Raw genomic sequence first — 14,400 nt, 5'->3', positions numbered from 1 at the left:
GGATATTCAGAAAGTCTTTATTGGCACAGGAGCAAGCCAGAGCTCACACGGACGCCACGTCTCTCAAGAATTGTCCACGTACTTCATGGTAGAGTTGAGAATCTCCATCCCGTGAAGCTCTCTCAGTACAGCAGCAAACCTGTCATAATCAGAACACAAACTCCAGGACATAAATGCCAGGGTGCAGACACCTGGCCCCCAGAGGCATCCCCCCTCAGGCAGAAGCCGGCTGGGAAATCAGGACAGGGCAGCAGCTGTTGCCCTGGGGAGCCCTAAAGATCAAAGTGGGGAGACCCTCAGGAGGCCCACAAAACACGGCGACACTCGCCGTGTGAGTGGCAGATGTGACAGGGACCTGCGGGACCTGCTCTTGGGAGCTCCCCAGCAGGTTGCCACAGCGAGCCCATCCTAGCTGATGTGCTTTGCTTTCTGTAGAAGAAAGATTTTATCCATTCCTTCCATTTGAACAATCAGACAGAACTCGAAAAGACCGTAGGCGTCATCCAGGCCCACCCTCTCGTTCAGAGGAGGGGTGCGAGGGGGAGCCTGTGCGAGAAGGAAGCAGGCAGGCCAGAGGCCCTCCCCACCATGGAAGGCGCCCCCTCCTGTGCCAGGGCACCACGCTCAGCCACTGGTGGGCACCTTCCAGGAACGTGAGGACCAGGCGTTCCAGCGCCTCAGATCGGGGCAGAGCGGGGCGGAAGCCTGGGCTGAGAGAGGCGCGATACCCAGATCAAGCGCAGGCTCCTGTCCAAGCCTGTTGGGTGGTCTTAATCATGCCGCTCCCCAACCTCGTCTGTTTTCTCCAGCGTAAGAATTTACCCTACAGGACATTCTCCCATACGCTTAGGTCCCAAGCAAAGAAAAAAAAAAAAAAATGAAGTCGGGGAGGTCTGTTTCTGGAGAGCAGAGGAGAGAGAAAGGAGACAGAGAGAAGGGGAGATGGTGTGCGAGAGAGGAGGGGTGGAGAGAGGAGTGGCTGGAGGAGACTGCGGGAATGGAGCAGACAGAAGACGACGGCCGTCGGTGCCCGGAAAGATCCCTGTCCCATAACCAGGTTCCCTCTCCGGCTGCAGCCTGAGCTCTCCCCAGTGCCCTGGGGGTGGGGGGCATCCTCCACAGAAGCACCTGGGCTCCGCCGTGCACAGCTTCCCCAGGGCGATGCCCGCGTTCAGCTGCACGGCCGTCTTCTGAGCATCGCCGCCCGCGAGCCTCAGCAAGACCAGCACGATGTCCGTGGTCAGCAGGGACGAGGCCACGTGCGGCACCTCCATGCAGTTCCCCAGGCAGAGGGTGGCGTTGCCCACCAGAATCTCATCCTCCGAGCCCAGCAGCTGCATCAGGACACCGAGCTCTACAGGGTGGAGGAGAACAAGCAGGATGCTGGCAGTGGAACATGGGGGGCACAGGGAGGTGGCAGTGGATGGACATGTCACTTACTCGGCAAATCCCTATTGAGTGCTCTGAAGCTCTCTGGCTCCTGGCTGTGTCTCTGAGGGACCTCAGGAGCCCGGGGCAGAGCCTGGCAGGACTCAGTTGTCCCGGGAATACAGGCTATGCATCAGACAGGTCTGTTCTCTCTACATCCCCAATCTGAAGCTCTCAGCTCCACCCGACAGCCCCCACCTGAGTGGGAGGCCATGGGCTGGCACCCTGTACCTGCGGGGCCAGGAACAGGTTCTACAGGAAAGGTTCCTGCCCCCCACTCAGTGGGGAACCCCGTTCACGCCTGTGCGGCCCAGAGGAGGTGGGAAGGAGAGCGTTAGCAGGACCCCTGCCCCGCATGACAGGGCAGTGACTAGACTAAAGACAGGCTCAGCCTCTCCCATTCTCCTTGGTCACTAAGGTGTTTCCCCTGGGAAGGAAGAGGACCCGTGTTAGGTCAGTCTAAGCAGAATGCTTTACAAACAATCCCAGTTTACTTGGAGTGGGGAGGTAGCTCCCAGCTTTGATTCTGTTATCTTTGAGCTGTTTCCCAGCTGAGTCTTCCAGCAAGGATGTGGTACCTGTGCGCGGCCGAATGCTAATTGAGAGCTTTCGGAGCTGGAGGTGAGGTGACGTCATCTTCATACACACTGCCTGAGTCCGGGGCGGGGGTGACGCATCATCCTCAGTCTTTCCTCCCTCCTCACCTGCAGCTCCCTTTGCAGCTTCACGGCTTGATTAACCTCTGGGTTAATGTAGGCTCCACTTAAAGAAACTATCACTTACTTTTATCCAGTCTTATCAGCTCTTCTCGTGCTTCGTGATAACTATTAGTGCAGATGGCGAGTATCTTTACCGCATAACGTGACGCAGTCTGGCCTCCTGCCTAGATTTCAGAGTGAAATTAGGAAAAGAAAATCAATGCCATGGTTGCTCTCGGCCAGAAACCACAGTGAGCAGCTGTGATTGTGCTCCTGGCTTCCTAGACTTCTGAGCCAGAGCTCTGCTGACAATAGCGTGTGCTTCCTGGCGAGTGGGCCTGGTCCCTGCTGGAATGCAGTGTCACTCACATCCTCCCTAACGTGGCCCTCACTCCCGCTATGAATGTAGGCCTGTCATGTACACCTGAGTAATTACCTGTGGAAGGCTTAGGAGTGAGTGGCTGAGAACAGAATGGTGCTGTCGACTGGCAGATGTACCAAAAAGGGAGGAAAAGGCCCTCCCATGTCATTTCACCATTTGAGAATGAGTGTTGGCTTGAGAAGGCTGTCAGGCTGACAGGTCTGCATGGAGAACATTACGAACCTAGATCATTTTAAGAGGTGACAACTGTCGAATCATAACCCTTAAAATCACCCTATGTGGGGTCTTTAAAATGCATGTGTGTGTGAAGGCATGCATAATGCACATGTGTGTGCATGCAACCAGCAGGCTCCGGTGGGTGTGCAAGAGTTATACAGAGTGAATGACGGCCATCATCCACGTGGCTGCCTAAACTCACACCCACCACGCTGCCCCTCAGTATCGCCCCTGCCCCAGAAGCAGCCCCCCGACAGAGCACGCCTCCTGGTGCCACTCAGCCTGGGTTTTAGGAGTAAGTCTCCCGTGGGGTCACCACAGTAACGTGGGGTAGTGAACCTCACTGGGCACATGCAGCGCTGGCGGGACCCAGAGATGCGACCTAGTAACTCACCTCCCCCTTCAGGAGAATCTAGTTAACTCTCGTACTAACTCACATAGATTCACTGCACTCATATTGCGGGGAAAATCCGAACATCCTTTTAAAAGCCACACGGTTACTCTGCAGCCTACATATCTCATAAATGGAGCTATCTCCAACCTTCTCCAGGTAACTGGATAAAGCATCATGAGCAGGAAACCATGAACAAAACCGGGACCTGAGAAACCTTGTTGAAGCCACTCAGACCATCTTTTTCGAGGACAGAGGCCATACGTTTTTAAAGTGAGGTTTAAGTGGTAAGCAGCTTTTACGGATGCATCTAATGAACAAGTATTTGTTCAACAATCTTACACTGCTGGTCAGAGCAGAGTCTGGGTGGACAGGCAGAAGGGAATCTCCATTCGAGAAGGTTAGAAGCTAGCAGGGGGGAAATAGAAGAACCTTAACTGAACAAAGCCCTCCTTAGTTCTGTTCCCCAAATAAAATATGACACTCCCGGAAATTCAGGAGGTTGTAACCAATGAAGTTATTTTACCTTCAGGAATTTAACCATTTTCTTCACCACTCCCGCTCTGAGGGCCTCCTCAACAATTTTCGGAGAGGAAACAAGGGTGCGGCTAAGAACGCCAGCAGCTCTCTGAGTGAAGCAGAAAGAAAGGCTGATTAAACGTTCCTAAGTGGGGAGGGGCAAGAAAGGGGCAGGGGGTTAAGGCCACAAACTACCTTGTATACAATAAATTAGCTACAAGGATATACTGTACAGCATAGGGAATATAGCCAATATTTTATCGTAACTATACATGGAGCATAACCTTTAAAAATAGTGAATCACTGTGTTGTACACCTGAAATATATAATATTGTACACCCACTATACCTCAATGGAAATTTTTTTCTTAAAATGCTGATGACCTTTTAAAGTCAACGAGTAGTTTGGTGAGGCAAAAACAATCATTAATATTAGATGCAAAATAATACCTTGACTTTAAAAATACAATGGCCAAGGAATTGATAGCAAGTCAAGTACTGTCCTTTATAATAAAGCTGCTGAGTAGGCAATTCTAAGGGCCGCCAACATTGGCCCCGGGTGCACAGAGGCCCAGCTTATTCCAGCTTCACACAGGACCAGCGTTCAACCCTTGGCAAGAAAGTCCTGCCCTGTATCACCCGTGGGGCTCTGATATCAACAGGGCCCTTATTAGATGGTGGACTTCCTGGATGGATCCTCTGGGACTTTTAGCTTTTCCTTTATCTTTTCTAAATCTTTGTCTTTTTATTCTATTTTCTGGGAGACTTCACTGATTTTATTTTCCAGTTCTGATTTTTAAAAAAATAGTTCTGTTACCATTTTATGGCCATAACACTATCTTGAATCTTTCTGAAGACACGAGTGATAGTTATTTTTTCTTCTGTTTTCTACTTCATCTCTCTTTTTTGAGAGTAAAATTTTCTGCTTACCTTGCTTTGTCTATTTATTCGAATGGCTTTCCTGATATGCCTGGTGAGATCTACCCTTAGCTCTCCAGTCACATTTATGAAAAAAGCAGTATGTTTGGGTACACTATGTTTATGGGAAGTTATCCCACTGACAGGTGGAGAGGTGGCACTCTCAAATACTAGAAAGCAAAACTTTTTTCTCTGGTCTTTCAATTCCTTTAGGAAAAAATGGCTCATTCTATGCCTGAGGAATAGATGCCTGGCTGCCAGATGCAGTCCCCCCATCTCTTACTTCTGTCCTCTGCTGTAGCTGGCGGTTTGAATTCTCGATCTTCTCCATGGAGCTGCAAGACAGACCCGCTACCCCCCAGCTGGGCTCCCCTCGTCTGTCCTCTACACGAAGGCTTCTTTAGCCCTGCCGCAATAATTACCAGTCTGGCAGCTGTTCTCCATCTTCCAGAAACTAGCTAAAATAACTTACCCTTTGGTGGCCTCTTGCCTGTTCACTTTGTCAGTGTGCGTTTCTGCCTTTTTTCCCCCTAATGTCTTTAGTCTCATTTTAATGAAGTCTCCAGAGCAAGAATGGACAAACCTGTGTATTATCATATCACCTATCTTGTTTCCCTCATCTGCTTCCTACCGGGGCTAGGATGTGACTACAGCTGACAGTACAGCTCTCTTTTCAGGCCCAAGGCAGTAGAGAGAGCACAGTATTAAAGGACCGGGTTCCCTGCTAAGGCTACTGCCCTGCTCAACAGCTGGTGAGCACCCACCTAGCTGTGGCCAAGCAGAGTCCTGGGGACATCTACCCCAGAGTCCTTGAAGGGCCAGTGTGGAACGAGTGCAGGCCCAGCTTTAGACCCAAGTACCCAAGAACACTGGTGCTTACCACTTTTGGGGTCGTGTATCATTTTTGAGGATCTGATGAAAGCCGTGGTGCTCTCCAGTCCCATGAAAATGCACATACACTCAGAGTTTTCTATACAATTGCTGGGGGTTCCAGGGAACCTGAAGACCTACCACATCTTCCTGGAGCCCAGGTTAAACAGCTTTGCCCTGTAAGTCTGGATTGACTTCAGAGAAGCTGTGGGCTTGCTGGCCACAAACAGGATATGCTGGGTCTACTTGGAAGGTTTTTACAACCCGGGAACCAGTCCCCTGGCTATGATCCTTTTTTTTTTTTTTCAAAAAAAAAGTTTAATACAGCAGGTTCTCATTAGTTATCTATTTTATACATATTAGTGTATATACGTCAATCCCAATTTCCCAGTTCAGCCCACCACCATCCCCCCTTCACGTCCCCCGCTTGGTGTCCATATGTTTGTTCTCTACATCTGTGTCTCAATTTCTGCCTTGAAAACCAGTTCACCTGTACCATTTTTCTAGATTCCACATATATGCATTAATATACGATATTTGTTTTTCTCTTTCTGACTTACTTCACTCTGTATGACAGTCTCTAGATCCATCCACGTCTCTACAAATGAACCAATTTCGTCCCGTTTTACGGCTGAGTAATATTCCACTGTATATATGTACCACATCTCCTTTATCCATTCGTCTGTCGATGGGCATTTAGGTTGCTTCCATGACCTGACTATTGTAAATAGTGCTGCAATGAACATTGGGGTGCATGTGTCTTTTTGAATTATGGTTTTCTCAGGGTATATGCCCGTAGTGGGATTGCTGGGTCATATGGTAATTCTATTTTTAGTTTTTTAAGGAACCTCCGTACTGTTCTCTATAGTGGCTGTATCAATTTACATACCCACCAACAGTGCAAGAGGGCTCCCTTTTCTCCACACCCTCTCCAGCATTTGTTGTTTGTAGATTTTCTGATGATGCCCATTCTAACCAGTGTGAGGTGATGCCTCGTAGTTTTGATTTGCATTTCTCTAATAATTAGTGATGTTGAGCAGCTTTTCATGTGCTTCTTGGCCATCTGTATGTCTTCTTTGGAGAAATGTCCATTTAGGTCTTCTGCCCATTTGTTGATTGGGTTGTTTGTTTAATATTGAGCTGCATGAGCTGTTGATATTTTTTTTGAGATTAATCCTTTGTCTGTTGATTCGTTTGCAAATATTTTCTCCCATTCTGAGGGCTGTCTTTTCGTTTTGTTTATAGTTTCCTTTGATGTGCAAAAGCTTTTATTAGGTCCTATTAGGTCCCATTTGTTTATTTTTGTTTTTATTTCCATGACTCTAGGAGGTGGTTCAAAAAAGATCTTGCTGTGATTTAGGTCAAAGAGTGTTCTTCCTGTGTTTTCCTCTAAGAGTTTTATAGTGTCCGGTCTTACATTTACGTCTTTAATCCATTTTAAGTTTATTTTTGTGTAGGGTGTTAGGGAGTCTTCTAATTTCCTTCTTTTACATGTTGCTGTCCAGTTTTGCCAGCACCACTTATTGAAGAGACTGTCTTTTTTCCACTGTATATTCTTGCCTCCTTTGTCATAAATTAGGTGACCATAGGTACATGGGTTTATCTCTGGACTTCCTATCCTGTTCCATTGATCTATATTTCTGTTTCTGTACCGGTACCATATTGTCTTGACTACTGTAGCTCTGTAGTATAATCTGAAGTCATGGAGTCTGATTCCTCCAGCTCCGTTTTTTTCCCTCAAGACTGCTTTGGCTACTCAGGGTCTTTTGTGTCTCCATACAAATTTTAAGATTTTTTGTTCTAGTTCTGTAAAAAATGCCACTGGTAATTTGATAGGGATTGCATTGAATCTGTAGATTGCTTTGGGTAGTATAGTCATTTTCAAAATATTGATTCTTCCAATCCAAGAATATGGTATATTTCTCCATCTGTTTGTGTCATCTTTGATTTATTTCATCAGTGTCTTATAGTGTTCTGAGTACAGGTCTTTTACCTCCTTAGGAAGGTTTATTGCTAGGTATTTTATTCTTTTTGTTGCAATGTTGAATGGGATTGTTTCCTTAATTTCTCTTTCAGATTTTTCATCATTAGTGTATAGGAATGCAAGAGATTTCTGTGCATTAATTTTGTATCCTGCAACTTTACCAAATTCATTGATTAGCGCTAGTAGTTTCCTGGTGGCATCTTTAGGATTCTTTATGTATAGTATCATGTCACCTGCAAACAGTGACAGTTTTTCTTCTTGTTTTCCAATTTGTATTCCTTTTATTTCTTTTTCTTCTCTGATTGCCGTGGCTAGGACTTCCAAAACTATGTTGAATAATAGTGGTGAGAGTGGACATCCTTGCCTTGTTCCTGATCTTAGAGGAAATGCTTTCACTTTTTCATCATTGAGAATGATGTTTGCTGTGGGTTTGTCTTATATGGCCTTTATTGTTTTGAGGTAGGTTCCCTCTATGCCCACTTTCTGGAGAGTTTTTATCATAAATGGGTGTTGAATTTTGTCAAAAGCTTTTTCTGAGATGATCATATGGTTTTTATTCTTCAGTTTGTTAATATGGTGTATCACATTGATTGATTTGCGTATATTTGAAGAATCCTTGCATCCCTGGGATAAATCCCTCTTGATCATGGTGTTACGATCCTTTAAATGTGTTGTTAGATTCCGTTTGCCAGCATTTTGTTGAGGATTTTTGCATCTATATTCATCAGTGATACTGGTCTGTAATTTTCTTTTTATGTAGTATCTCTGTCTGGTTTTAGTATCAGGGTGATGGTGGCCTCGTAGAACGAGTTTGGGAGTGTTCCTCCCTCTGCTATATTTTGGAAGAGTTTGAGAAGGATGGGTGTTAGCTCTTCTCTAAATGTTTGATAGAATTCACCTGTGAAGCCATCTGGTCCTGGACTTCTGTTTGTTGGAAGATTTTTAATCATAGTTTCAATTTCATTACTTGTGATTGGTCTGTTCGTATTTACTATTTCTTCCTGGTTCAGTCTTGGAAGGTTATACCTTTCTAATAATTTGCCCATTTCTTCCAGGTTGTCCATTTTATTGGCATAGAGTGGCTTGTAGTAGTCTCTTAGGATGCTTTGTATTTCTGCGGTGTCTGCTGTAATTTCTCCTTTTTTCATTTCTAATTTTATTGATTTGAGTCCTCTCCCTCTTTTTCTTGATGAGTCTGGCTAAAGGTTTATCAATTTTGTTTATCTTCTCAAAGAACCAGCTTTTAGTTTTATTGATCTTTGCTATTGTTTTCTTTGTTTCTATTTCATTTATTTCTGCTCTGATCTTTATGATTTCTTTCCTTCTACTAACTTTGGGTTTTGTTCGTTCTTCTTTCTCTAGTTCCTTTAGGTGTAAAGTTAGATTGTTTATTTGAGACATTTCTTGAGGTAGCATTGTATCGCTATAAACTTCCCTCTTAGAACTGCTTTTGCTGCATCCCATAGGTTTTGGATTATTGTGTTTTCATTGTAATTTGTCTCTAGGTATTTTTTTATTTCCTCTTTGATTTCTTCGTGATCTCTTGGTATGTAGTAACATATTTTTCAGCATCCATGTGTTTGTGTTTTTTTATGTTTCTTTCGCTGTAACTGATTTCTAATCTCATAGCATTGTGGTTGGAAAAGATGCTTGATGTGATTTCAATTTTCTTAAGTTTACCAAGGCTTGATTTGTGACCCAAGATGTGATCTATCCTGGAGAATGTTCTGTGTGCACTTGAGAAGAAAGTGTAATCTGCTGTTTTTGGATGGAATGTCCTATAAATATTAATTAAACGTATCTGGTCTATTGTGTCATTTAAAACTGTGTTTCCTTATTAATTTTCTGTCTGGATGATCTGTCCATTGGTGTAAGTAGGGTGTTAATGTCCCCCACTATTACTGTGTTACTGTCGATTTCCTCTTTTATAGCTGTTAGCAGTTGCTTTATGTATTGAGGTTCTCCTAAGTTGGGTGCATATATATTTATAATTGTTATATCTTCTTCTCGGATTGATCCCTTGATCATTATGTAGTGTCCTTCCTTGTCTCTTGTAACATTCTTTATTTGAAAGTCTATTTTATCTGATATGAGTATTGCTACTGCAGCTTTCTTTTGATTTCCATCTGCATGGAATATATTTTTCCATCCCCTCACTTTCAGTCTGTATGTGTCCCTAGGTCTGAAGTGGGTCTCTTGTAGACAGCATATATATGGCTCTTGTTTTTGTATCCATTCAGCGAGCCTGTGTCTCTTGGTTGGAGCATTTAATCCATTCACGTTTAAGGTAATTATCTATATGTATGTTCCTATTACCATTTTCTTAATTGTTATGGGTTTTTTTTTGTAGGTCCTTTTTTTCTCTTGTGTTTCCCACTTAGAGAAGTTCCTTTAGCATTTGTTGTAGAGCTGGTTCGGCGGTGCTGAATTCTCTTAGCTTTTGCTTGTCTGTGAAGCTTTTGATTTCTCCATGAAATCTGAATGAGATCCTTGCCGGGTAATCTTGGTTCTAGGTTCTTCCTTTTCATCACTTTAAGTATATCATGCCACTCCCTTCTGGCTGTAGAGTTTCTGCTGAGAAATCAGCTGTTAATCTTATGGGAGTTCCCTTGTATGTTATTTGCCATTTTTCCCTTGTTGCTTTCAATAGTTTCTCTTTGCCTTTAATTTTTGTCAATTTGATTACTATGTGTCTCGACGTGTTTCTCCTTGGGTTTATCTTGTATGGGACTCTCTGCGCTTCCTGGACTTGGGTGGCTATTTCCTTTCCCATGTTAGGGAGGTTTTCGACTATAATCTCTTCAAATATTTTCTCGGGTCCTTTCTCTCTCTCTTCTCCTTCTGGGACCCCTATAATGCGAATGTTGGTGCATTGAATGCTGTCCCAGACGTCTCTTAGGATGTCTTCATTTCTTTTCATTCTTTTTCCTTTATTTTGTTCCATGGCAGTGAATTCCACCGTTCTGTCTTCCAGGTCACTTATCTGTTCTTCTGCCTCAGTTATTCTGCTATTGATTCCTTCTAGTGTAGTTTTCATTTCAGTTATTGTATTGTTCATCTCTGCTTGTTCTTTAATTCTTCTGGTGTTTGTTCCTTAATTCTTCTAGGTCTTTGTTTAACATTTCTTGCATCTTCTCGATCTTTGCCTCCATTCTTTTTGCACGGTCCTGGATCATCCTCACTATCATCATTCTGAATTCGTTTTCTGGAAGGTTGCCTATCTCCACTACATTTAGTTGTTTTTCTGGGGTTTCATTTCGTTCCTTCATCTGGTACATAGTCCTCTGACTTTTCATTTTGTTTATCTTTCTGTGAATGTGGTTTTCATTCCACAGGCTGCAGAACTGTAGCTCTTCTTGCTTCTGCTGTCTGCCCTCTGGTGGATGAGGCTATCTAAGAGGCTTGTGCCCAGGCTGTGATCCTTGAAGGGCTGGTTTCCCAGACCTGCCCTGGATGTGACACCAATTGTTTCTCTAGGTTTAGGGCCCTGACCTAATAGGCATAAAAGTTGGGGTGATTCCTAATGCAAGTGAAGAACACATCCCAGGATAATGGCAAACAGCCTCTTGAATCATATCAACATTCTCCTCCCGATACACTGTGCTAACCATAGGCCTTCTTAATTTTCTTAGCCAAATGTCAGAAACAGAAGAAAGCCATTCCAGCATATATCTCCAAGGGGGCTAAAACCATTATGCATAAACAACCTTCAGAATCACTGGTTTCAAAATATGTGTCTGGCTTTTTTGACTATGGAAGAAAGATTCCAAATAAAATCATTTGGCCTGTCCAATTTGCACAGAGATGGCTTGATATAGGACAAATCAGACAGATTACCTTGGATAAGCTGTTAAGGGCCACAGTTTACAGAAAACGGATTCTTAACTGGGGTTCCTGGACTCTAGGGCCTCCACAGATGGGCACTGGTCGGGGGTGTCACCAAATCCCCTGAAACCATAGGCAAATTTGGTATTTATGTGCTATGGGCATTGTTTTGAGGAGTATATAATCTGCCTCATATCTCAGAGAATCAGTAGAATCTGAAATGTGTGGTGACTTCAAAATAAAACAAAACAAAAGGAGAACAACAAAGGAAGCTGTTTCTGGATTTCCCTGGGAGAAGCTTACTGTGAGGATTCCTCCATCCTGGCTGTTCAGTAAGGACAGGCACTTCCGGCTCACCTCCATGGCCCAAACCTACAAGTACAAGGAGCAGGAGAAGGAGTTTGCCTGTCCTGGTCATGGTCCTCTGCCTCTTCCTTCTGAGCGCTCAAGTGGAACCGACCACTCTCCACTCCCTCCCTCTCGCCACCACCACGTCTGTCTACATTTCCTTCACAACATCTTCTTCTACTGCTCTCATTTCTTCCCACATCCAACTCCCCTAACTACAGGGTGACACCTTGAGAGCAGGGACCACATCGTATTTGACTTTGTAAACGCAGAACCTAGCACCGTGCTCAGCGCCCTGGATGCTCAACTGGTTTTCAGTATCAATACCTGACAGAGCGACTCATCCATCCCTCGGCAGCTCAGGGACAGAGCGTCCGCCCAGCATTCCCCATTCCCATTGCCAGTGTAGAAGCACTGCCGTGCTTCTATCCTCTTTGCAGAAATGAGAACAGTTCTTTGCAACAGAATGGGTTAAGGTAGGGAGAAAAGAATGCGGTACCTCAGAGACAAAGGGGGACTGAAGACACAAGTTCATCATGAGTCCCAGGAGGGTATACATGACCTCTCTGAACAGGTCCACATCCTCCTCACACTTGGCCTTTAGAAATAAAACAAGGTGATCAATGATCTTCCTGCAGCTTGTCATGGTCATCTGTTCCCCTTGGCGATGGTCTCAGTAGCACTCACACTCCCTAAAATTGTCAGTGTCATGAACCTAAGTGATGTGGGAAGGTCTGAGCCCGGTTTACAGCACAGAGTGTGTGGCGCCTCATGTCATATGTTGTATGCCCTGGGTTCAAACTGCAGATGGAGCTGTTGAAATGGGTGCTCAAGCCAGCTCCACAGAAAACCCTTTGAACATCTCCGGGGTGGAAGAGACTTGATCTGGAGGACTCTGTAAGGCCAGCTGCCCATCAAACCTACTGTTACAGAAGGGGTAAGCCACTGGCCCCAGCACCCTCAAACAGAATTTTTGGAAAAGCCAGATAATGAAGAAGAAGCCAATGCCCTCAAAGCAGGTAAAAGACCAACTTTGACTAGAAAAGCTGAAATACCATGAGGCCCAAGCAGGCATCCCTGAATTCTTCAGAGGCAGACATCTGTCTTCGGGTGGCAGCCTCAGCGCTGAGGTTTCCCATAATGGCAATACACCGGCAGAGAGCTGAGGTGTTGGTGACCTGGGGATCTCTCCTCTAAAAGGGGACGAAGAGAAAGCGAATCTGCAGAGAGCAGGCAAACGATGCCAGAATAATGTCTAGGGGCATCCCTCACTCACCAAAATGTCTGGGAACCAGACAGCGTTATGCCACATGGGGACATCGGTGGGGTCACGCTGCCAGAAAGGAAGGAGGCACACAGAGGGGGAGACCCCAAACCACCTTGGCCTGGAATAGGGAGGCCTGGGGCTTAATCCCAGTCGCTCCATCAACTAGCTGGGGGCACTGGGACAAGTCCTGTCCCTTCTCAGACCTTCCATTTCCACATCTGTGAAATATTGGCGTGTCAGTATGCCCTCTAAGGTCCCCTGAAACTTCTGTGGCTCACTGGGGACAGGTCTAGTCACAGCACGCTCTCCTGGAGGACTCCCAGCCTGGCAATTTTCTCCCTCATCAGCTCCAACCACCACACCTGCCCTCCTGACCAAGATGACTGCCATTCAGGGGACAGGGTTGCACGTGGTAATTATGACGGGACTTGGCTCAGAAGAAGACTGATGGAGACTGACAAACTCTCCACCTTCGCCTACTGCAGCCCCCAGGCAGGCTTTCCTCCGCTGTAACCAGCTCTGCCCGTATGCCATCTCCACCTGCCCCCACTGCAGCTGTTTCAACAACCAAGACTTGTATAAATTCCAGCTGTGAATAAATGATTACTCAACCTGAGAGGCAACAGGAGTTCTGGGGTGTAAACTGTGTTGAAACAGCCCCGCTCATGCTCCCAAAAGGGTCTGTCACAGGTGATAAAATGAGGGCTTACTCACCAGCACGCCCGTCAGTGCCAGGAGAACATCTGGAAGGCTGGCCTGGAACCAGACTTGGAATCTGTCGAGAGAACATCAGCCATGATTTATTTCTACCCCGTGCAAACTAAAACATAAATACAGCATCTTGGGTGATGGAGCAGACCGTCCAACCCTGGGCCCGTGTGATTTGCCCCTGCATGGATGATTCATTCGGAACCAAAAAAGGTCATCACTGGGCAGGTAATGTGGCTTTACTTTTTCTTAGCCTGGAGACTTGCTTTTGATGTTAAACAACAGATCTCAGAGGGTGGCTCTCTCATGCAGAAGCTGCTGGAATCCTTAGGTTTCTGCCGAACTGACTTAGCACCACCCCTGCCCTCCCCTTGCTTTGAGTCTACACGCTGTGCGCTGTGCAAACAGGAGACACGGTGTAAGCACGTTTACGTGTCACAGCCGTGAGGAGGGCCCCGAGGCACACACACCTCCACCAGCTAGAGAGGCGAGTACACCCTCCCAGCCCGTGCTGATGGCCGGCTGCCAGCACACAGCTCTCTCTCATTGTATGACGCTTCCTAAGTAAGACGCCCCAAAGTTGATGAGGAAATTAAAAACAAAACAAGATGCAGTTTTTACAAAACTGAAAAGTTATGAAAATCTAAGACCTTTACTGTCTTCCCCAGCAGCAGCTAAACAAAGAAAAAAAAAAAATAGCGCGGGGGATGGTTACCCATACTGCCACTGGCGGCCCGGGAGGGCTCTATTTTGTTACTGTGTTTCTCCTCCCTCCCCCTCCCTCTCTCCCTCTCTTTCTCTCTCATTTAATCAACACATGTCTGCCAGGCACTTCCTATTAGGCACT

At 45.6% G+C, this 14,400-nt stretch overlaps 1 protein-coding gene across 4 annotated transcripts in view; it reads right to left on the bottom strand.

Moving 5' to 3' along the window:
• The window catches only part of TTC12 (tetratricopeptide repeat domain 12), a 46,391-nt gene continuing 31,991 nt past the window's right edge, over positions 1-14,400 (bottom strand). For all 4 annotated transcript variants that reach the window (XM_004273392.3, XM_049713169.1, XM_049713170.1 and 1 more), the window contains 8 exons: positions 13,560-13,620; positions 12,634-12,771; positions 12,078-12,176; positions 11,534-11,602; positions 3,642-3,743; positions 2,212-2,311; positions 1,129-1,354; positions 1-139 (listed from right to left, as the gene is read on the bottom strand). In XM_004273392.3, coding sequence (XP_004273440.1) covers positions 64-139; positions 1,129-1,354; positions 2,212-2,311; positions 3,642-3,743; positions 11,534-11,602; positions 12,078-12,176; positions 12,634-12,771; positions 13,560-13,620 — 871 coding nt within the window. In that variant the 3' untranslated portion in view covers positions 1-63. The remainder of the gene's footprint in view (positions 140-1,128; positions 1,355-2,211; positions 2,312-3,641; positions 3,744-11,533; positions 11,603-12,077; positions 12,177-12,633; positions 12,772-13,559; positions 13,621-14,400) is intronic.

Source organism: Orcinus orca, chromosome 8 (genome assembly GCF_937001465.1).
Source record: "Orcinus orca chromosome 8, mOrcOrc1.1, whole genome shotgun sequence".
NCBI classification, from domain to species: Eukaryota; Metazoa; Chordata; class Mammalia; order Artiodactyla; family Delphinidae; genus Orcinus; species Orcinus orca.
The sequence above is the reverse complement of the archived record's forward strand: the minus strand, read 5'-3'. Positions and strand labels throughout refer to the sequence as shown.